The following is an 8,333-nucleotide window of genomic DNA, read 5'->3' as shown; positions in this document are numbered from 1 at the left end:
CAGCCGGCGGGCCGGCTCCCGGCCTCCCCCTCCTCCCGCCTCCCCTCAGCCCCGCCGGGGCCCCTGCCCTGCCCTGCGGCCCACCGGCCGTCTCGCCCCCCTCGGGCCTTTACCGGCTCCTCCGCGAGTCGGCGGCCCGGGCGCTCTGACAGGCGGGCGGACACCCCGAGCTCCGCCACAGAGCCGCCTCCTTCCTCTCCCCCTCCCCGGGCCCTCCCCACAGGCGGCGGCCCCGGCCCCGGCCCCGGGCCGCCCCGCCCTCCTCTCGCGAGAGGCCGCAGCCCCGCCGCTCCCCCCCGCCCCGGGCCGCGGCCCCGCCTCGCCGCCCCCGGGCCTGGCCGCGGGAGGCGCCCGCTCACCCGTTACCTCCCGCCCCCGCGGGCCCGGCCGCCGGAGGAGCTGCGCGGCGGCCCCTGTCGCAAACGGCCGGAGCGGCGCGTTCGACCGCGAGTCCGGGGGGTCGCGGCTGGGCGGGGGGCTGAGGGGCGGGGGGGGGGGGGGGGGCGCCCGCCGCGGCCCCGGGGCCTGAGGGCGGGGGCCCGTCAGAGGCCTGGCCCCGGGGCCGGGGGGGGGGGCCGGGCGCGGTGGTCCCGCGGGCCTTCCCCTCCCGTCCGGCGGCCGCTGCCGTCGCCTTCCCGCCCCGGGGCGCGGCGGTGGGGAGCCGGCGGGACACGGGGCCCGCGCCCAGGCCCTCGCCTTGGAAGGGCGCCGTGTCCGCGGTGGGGCGTGAGGAACTGTCCCCAGGGCGGTTTGCGAGCGGCCCCCGCCGCGGTGCGGTTGGGAGAGGGGGAACCGGGGGGTGGGCGAAGGGGAGCGAGCGGGGTTAAACCCCGGCGTGTCGGCGGGACGGAACCCGTCGCTGTCTCGAGTGGGACAGGGCCGGAGCGTATCGGGGCCTGTGTGTGGGCAGGGCCTCGGCGCAGGCTGTGCTGTAGAGACGGGGAGCGTAGACCGGCGGGGAGCGTAAGCTAACAAAAACGCATCGAACGCCTGCGCTTCAGTCCCAGCCCGAACATCAAAGTGCAGCCTCACATTTCCCTGCCCTGATTACACGCCAGGTAGGCAGGCTTTAATTGGACTTACGGTCTCGAACTTAAGGCTGTTGGCTTCCGCAGCACCCTAGTGCAACCAACTAGAAATCCTGTGGCTGCTTAATTTAGGCAGCCAAAAAAAACCCTGTAGCCTTTCTTGAACTATTAAATAATACAGTTGATCTGTTCATTCTTGTTGTTTATGTATATAGATATTAAAGTCCTCACAAGAAAATGCAGGGGAGGCAATTAGGGAGCAGGATTTTTTTTTTCTTATTTCTGCATAAAAACCATCTTTAGTGGAGGAGTTAATTTACTTGAACTCATCACGCGAGATCTCTACCTCTAACGGAAACATTGCGCAGAGCCACATCACTGCACAGTTTGCAGTTCGTGTATTTTCATGGTTTTCTTCTTCAGCAAGAGAGAAAGCTGGCATTTTGTAACAAGGGATAGTTTCTCACGTTAGAGTATCGTGAGCGCGCCAGACCATGATGAGCAAACGTCGTCTCAGGGAGCAGGGTCCGTTCAGCGTGCGGGCTCTTGTGTCACTTCTGCCCCTCCACTCCCAGAGTGTGGTTGGATCACAACAACAGAACAGCAATGCCCCAAATTTTGTATTCTCAGGGTGCACACTGGTAAACTATGTATGAAAAGCACCATTGTATTTAATGTAATTTTTATCCACGGAAAAGGCTTTTTTTTTTAAGTTGCTAGAACATGCAGGTTGCTTGTTATCTACAAAACAGGGAAAAAGACAGACAGCCCCTTCGTGCTGTTCATTTGCATGCCCCATCTTCTGCCTGGAAGAAATACCTGTTCTTTAGGACATAGTGGCTTTGAAATAGGATACAGCCTGAAATCTTTATTGTAACATTTGACTTCAAAAGAGACGCTACTGGGTTGGAAAGGAAGGCATGCTAGTGAGTTGATCCTTAAAAATAATGAAATTTGGTAAGAAGCTACTAATGTTTAACAACCAACAAGGTTAAGGATAAATGTAATCAGCTCTACGCTCCCACCATATTTTTTCTATCCTGCAGCCCTACAAAAAGGTCATTCGGTGGAATTACGGCATCAAAGACAAAACAAATAATGTTTTCCCAGTCCTCTGCTTTACCATTATTACTGAAGTTGGTGGCAGGCTATAGTTGAGCTTTTTCAGTCCTACTAGTTGAAATACCTGTAACTTTTACTAATTATGTAACAGCTAAATCAAAGTTTCTGATTTTTTTTTAAAATATATCTTTGATCTGTACAAGCTTACTTGTCTAAACACACCCCAAAATGAAATGAAACGTAGTGTTCGTGTTCCTACCAACCACTGAGCTAACAGCTACTGAGGTGGAGAACGAGTCTGCAGCAGTGTCGTAGCGTTAGCTTCTCTCGCATCTTCTCGAACTCATTACCGTGCCGTTTGCTCGTATAGACTCCGTGATCAAAGAATGCTTGCTTGCATTTCTTGGTTCTTTCAGAGGCACGGTTAATTATCGGTATCTATTCATAGTCTAAACATTCAGCATTAATAACTATGCTGGTTGCTTCAGGGCAGAGCTTGCCGCATTTGTTATCGACAATAAGCAATGAGAATTAATTGTCTCTCATTAATTCAGTGGTGAACAACTTACTTCACACGGCTTTAAAAGCGGGAGACGGCCTCACGATGCGGTGGTGTGCCGTTGTCGAGAGAAGCAGGTTCTCACTCTCCTGCACCACAGTCCCCCCGGTTTGCCGGCAATCTTGTTGCAAACCGCAGCTCCAGTCCTGGTATTGGTACCCGCCGGCCTGCTGCCTGTGCGGAGCTGAGAGGGCTCTGCACAGACGCAGCAGACCTCCCACGGAATTTTTGCTTCACAAAATGGGAGTTGGCATCTAGATAGTTTGCTGCTTGTCCAGACACAACTCCGCTTTGTCACACCCCATTAATGCCTTAATTCTGAATCACATTGATAGACTTGTGCTCACAGGCAGAACTCACTGCAGCTCCTGTGCTTCAAATATTTCAAATATTAATATCCATGAGTAATTTTGCATAAATGAGTAGTGCCATTCAGTTCATGATGGAGGCCTTTCTTCCCTAGGAAATGTTTTAAAAGAAATACGTACGCCAGTTACCAGAAAACTCTGCTACAAACTCTGACAACTGTTTATAAGACATTGTTGCCAATTAATTGCATCTGTCCCCAGGGTAATACAGCCTGTTTTGCTTGAATTCTGAAGACTATACGGCTGTAACTGGGAAGTAAACAAGCATGAAATCAGCACGGCCACAGCACATAATCCTCAGACTTCACCTTTCCATTGGTCAGTGGCTAAGAGAACCTCATAAATTTAAGAATATTCCACAGCATGTCTGCCTTAAGGAATCTGATTTAGAGGCTTAATCCCCATAGGTTTTATGATTCATCACGTTTCATAGACAAGGAAAAATTTGAAATACAGCCCATGTGCACTGCTGTAACTCCACTGACATCAGACATCTAATTCTTAAGTGTTTCTATCTTCCGTTACTGAATTCCTCACAATCTTTAAATGTGTTTCTCTTCTCAACAACTTAATGAGGTCAGGAAGAACTGTCACAGCTAGGAAAGTGAACAAAGAGGGTGTTCTGCTCTGGGCTTGCAGGAAGACTGTGATAGAGTAACTGAGCACGTCTCTTGTCAATACTCTGCCGGTACCCTGACCTGCTGCGTCATGCTTCTTTCCATTTGCACACTGTTTGTTTGCTAATAAAACTTAATACAGAATGTTCCCCCTTGAAGACATCGCAGCTGTCAAAATACAGTGCTAAATGAGCTGCTGTTTAAAGTAATTTTATAGACAAGTAGGTGGGCCTTGAGTACTTTTCAAGTAGACCTGAAGATTATATTTTACAGCGTTCCTAAAGATGAGCTGTCACAACATGTTGGTATGCAGGCTGGGGGTGAATTAGATTTGGATCTTTGTATTTTCTTACAAAAGGCTTTGCTGCTCTTACTATCTGCACCATAAATTCCAACAACTGCTTTATGAATTCATCTACAGTTGAATTTTATCCTTCAGAGCATCGCACTTTATCTAGGGTCTTCCTTTATATTCATCAGTGAGGATGAAAATAAAATTTAGCTTTAATTCAAAGGCTAATTTAGATTTCAGTATGTGATTAACATTCCACATACAATTACTGCCATCAAAGACAAGCATATGCATAAATCTCGGCAAGACTGGGGCCAAAACATTTTTAAGTATCCACTTATTCAATACATTTTATATAAAGAACTATTCTTATCTATTATTTATGCAAGGGCCTTAACTAAGTAAATCTTGACACAGCTAAGTCTCTCTGTAATTACTCATTTTCTTACTTTTCATCTGACTTCTGCTCTAGACATTGTTATCTAATCCTACCAGCAGTCGGGTATGAACACAGTTCACTAAGTGTAAATACAGCATCACTTTTCCGCGTGAGCGTTTATAGGAGCAGCAGGAAGATGCAGCAAACAATCTCAAAACCTAAGTTTTCAGGAAAATGTGTAACAACTCCAACAGGTAACAGCATCAACTATATACTTTGGTAAAACAAGCCATTAAAACAATAATCAACACTAAATCATAAAAAACTATACTAAATCATAAATTATTGCAATACCTACAGGAAAATTACTCATTTTTCCATTAGAATACCATCATTCAACCACAGCAAACAAAGTTCAACTAGTCCACTTAAGACAGAGTGGAATCACCAAAACTTTAATACTATATTTTTGGCATGCAATATATACATAATTAAACAGTTAAAAAACATATACAAGTGTAGTATACATAACGTAAATGCAGTCTTGCTGTGGATTGTATCTATCAGTATATTCACAGTACCAGTCATAACATTTGCTAGCAAGAAAAATAGTAACTGATTTTTATTAATAGCGCTAATCAGGCAAATGCACGACAGCCTGCCCTCCCTTCCGACAGGCACGGCCTCCCTTTCGTGCTTTGTACTGGTATTAGGGGCCTTTACAACCTTCCAGCAACTGGGCACGCTGGACCCCTTCACGAGAAGCTTTGTGAACACCAACATGAGATCTGCCGCTACGAAACAGATAAAGAAAGTCAGGCAGTGAGCAACCACCCATAGGCAGTAGGATAGGTTAGCCATCCGGCGGGACACAGGGTCCGCATATGCTTGCGACACGTGAAGAAATAGGAAGAGGACGAGAACTGTCAGCAGCAAGAAACACGCGGCTTCCATCCAGCCTTTGACCGAGCTTCTGCACTTCTGCAGCTGGAGTCCCACCTGGACGCTCGCCATGTATATGGCCAGGTACCCAAAGAGAGAGAGCAGTCCTTCCCTGTTGGCATTTAAAAAGCCAGCCCTAGTGTCTCTGCCGTTGCTCCCATGGAGGATAAACATCTTCAGAGAGGTAGTGTTAAGAGTAAGCTGATAAAGTACAGCGAGATTTATAGCAACAATCCAAGATTTATTTTTCGGAAATATGGCTAAAAGTAGAGATGCTGCAAGCCTCACAAATGCTAAGGTAAAGAAAAAATTCCAGTGCACTCCATATTCTGAAGTATGTTCATGATACTCTATAGATTTAACACTAAGCAGTCGTCCAACGCCAAGAAAAATCAATGGCCAAACAGAAAAGAACTGCCTGGCAAGATTGGAAAATTTTGGTTGTGTCACACAAGGCTTTTGTCTAACTTCAGGACAAACGAGAGCATTACCAAAAATAAAAGCTCCAACCCCCAAATCCATAACTCCCGTTCCATAGGTCTCGGCTTTGGCGTATCGCCTTGGATACTGCGGGAAATCCACCGCTAAAATGCTGATTGATGTCATCACGTTGACATAAACGCGAAACACGGTTATTGCTGGAATGTACTCTGGATCCAAGTATGTCTCCTGGAAGTCTTTTACGATTTGCCTAAAGGGCACTCTGGTCTCGTGTCTTCTTTGGCTGTAGATTTTAGAAAATATTCCGGCACAGAAAGCTGCAATGACAGTTGGCACGAAAAAGATGACTGGAGACAAGACTGTACAGGAGAACAGGAGAGGAGATACTAGCACAAGGAAGTCCAGCAGCAGGCTGTATTTCCTTGAACGTAAGGGTTTCCCATAGTGCAGGTAATATAAAATCAAGAGGAGTCCTCTGCAAAGGAGGCAGAGAGGAGCTAGAGGCAAGCCTAGTGAAATTTCCAGCAAACTAGTTCCGTTTAAGTTGCTGATAAAGGCTTCTTTCAGCTGTTTTTGTGACATTCTTCCTTCTTCCTCTGAAAACACAAACGGGCATTTGAGTTAGTTTTGTAAAACAGGGCTCTTAAGATTAATTTTTGATGAAGTTCTATGTACTGGTTCATTAAAACATACAGTGATTTAAAACATCATGTGTTTTTCAGTTACTTTAAAGTTAATTTAAAGTTAATTCAGTTAATTTAAAGAGTAGAGAACAGCAGCCGCGGCGCTGCAGATGCTGACGCTCGGCTGTGGCCCGGGAAACTGCGCAGGGGCACAGGGACTTGCGAGGCCTGACGGAGTTCCAGCATTACAAATCTCGCTGTCTTCCAACAAGAGCCCTAACATAGTTTTTCCTGAAGATCCCCAAGTATCAAATACTCTGTTGAATATTGACACTGTGAATAATCTCACTGTATGCCCTGCTCTGTAGAATATACTTAGTCGTATTCTCTGTAGCGTAAATGACACGGACAGGTGAAACCGGGACCCTGACGAAGCTGCTGGTGCTGCTCAGCAGAGAGCGCGCAACAAAACCCGCCGCTAAAATCCCCGCTGGCAACAGAAGCGCCTTCTTGCGAGGTCCCGCCGCGATCCTGCCCAGCCAGGCTCCTCTGCCTCGTGGGGCCCGTTTCAAGAGGAGGTATGTTAGACGCCAAAGGCAGGAATTGGGAGGCGGGACCGCCGGCTCTGCTGCTTGGCCCGCGGCGCGGGTACCCGCACGGGCTCGGTTCGCTCGCCGCGCCGGCCCGCGCAGCCCGGCCGGCCCCTTCCCCGGGCAGAGGCGGGAGAGCTCACCGGTTGCGGGAGCGGGGCCCGAGGCGGGGCACCAGCACGCCGTGCCCGCTCCCGGGGGCCCGGCACCGCAGCGGCCGGAGGGGGACGGGTGTCGGGGGAGGAACAAACCCGCATTTCAACGCTGCCGTCCGCCGCAGAGGCCGAGCTGCCACCGGGGGACGCCGGTGCACGTTAATCGCTTGCCCTCGGCGTCCCAGGCCCCTTCCCCATCGCACGGCGCTCCCGCAGCGCGCCCCGGCTTTAGCGGGGCCGCCGCTGCCGCCCGCCCCCGGGCCGGGCCCGGCCTCCCCGCCGCGCCCCGGCAGCGCTGCCCGGCTGGCCCCGCCCGCAGGTAAAGGCCGGCCGCGCTCCCCGCCCGCACTTTCGCCAGCGGGAAGCTGCCTGCTGGTCCGCAGCGCCCGATTCACCACCGGCTACTGCCGCCGCCGCCGCCGCCACCCCCCGCCCCGGCTCCGCCTCCTCCGGCGGCCGCGCCGCGCTGCCCGCCGCCTCGGCCCGCGCTGCCTGCCCGCTGCCCGCGGTGAGTGCGCCCTGCCCGGCCCGGCCCGGCCCGCCGCCCGGGGACGGCGCGGGGACCGCCGCGGCCCTCAGCGGAGCCGCCGCCGGGCGCTGCCCGGAGCCCGCCCGCCTCCAACCCCCCGGGGAGGGTCCTGCCCCGAGCGGCGGCGCCGCCCCGCTGCTGGGCTCCCGCGGGCTCCCCCCGGGGCGCGAGGCCTTGCGGTGGCCCGGCGGCGAGGCCCCGCGGCGGGGGCGGCGGGCCCGTTGGGAGCGACCTTGGGGGCCCGGGCGAGCGTGGGATCCCGCCCGGCGAGGGCGGGGGGAGGCCGCCCAGGAGCTGTGGCCGCCTGGGAGAGCGGGGGGTGTAGCTGGGTTGGAAACCCTGTGAAGGCGGGGGGGTCTGGAGGACGGTTGTGGGGACCGTGGGCTCTGCGCCCGTCAGCCCACGGATGAAAGCGGGCGTCAAACGGTGGGTTTGTGCCAGGTAAGAATGGAGATGGGATGGGATGGGATGGGATAGCATAGGAAGAGAACAGCAATGGAAGAGAAGAGAATAGACTACCAATGGAATAGCAATGGAATGGAATAGGAATGGAATAGGAATGGCATGGCATGGCATAGAATAGAATAGAAATGGCATAGAATAGAATAGCAATGGAAGAGAATAGAATAGAATAGCAATGGAATAGGAATGGAATGGAACAGAATGGAATAGAACAGAAATGGAATGTAATAGAAATGAAATTAAATGGCATGGCATGGCACAGAATAGAATAGCATAGAATAGAATA

At 51.8% G+C, this 8,333-nt stretch overlaps 1 protein-coding gene across 1 annotated transcript; it reads right to left on the bottom strand.

Moving 5' to 3' along the window:
* Positions 1-4,749: 4,749 nt before the first annotated feature.
* On the bottom strand, positions 4,750-7,216 carry PIGW (phosphatidylinositol glycan anchor biosynthesis class W). Its single transcript, XM_059829383.1, has 2 exons — positions 7,153-7,216; positions 4,750-6,284 (listed from the first exon to the last, which is right to left on the bottom strand). The coding sequence occupies exon 2, from the start codon at positions 6,268-6,270 to the stop codon at positions 4,750-4,752; it is 1,521 nt and encodes a 506-aa protein (XP_059685366.1). The 5' UTR covers positions 6,271-6,284; positions 7,153-7,216.
* Between the last annotated feature and the right edge of the window lie 1,117 nt (positions 7,217-8,333).

Source organism: Gavia stellata, chromosome 25 (genome assembly GCF_030936135.1).
Source record: "Gavia stellata isolate bGavSte3 chromosome 25, bGavSte3.hap2, whole genome shotgun sequence".
Classification (NCBI taxonomy): Eukaryota; Metazoa; Chordata; class Aves; order Gaviiformes; family Gaviidae; genus Gavia; species Gavia stellata.
This window is presented reverse-complemented; position numbering and strand designations above follow the sequence as displayed.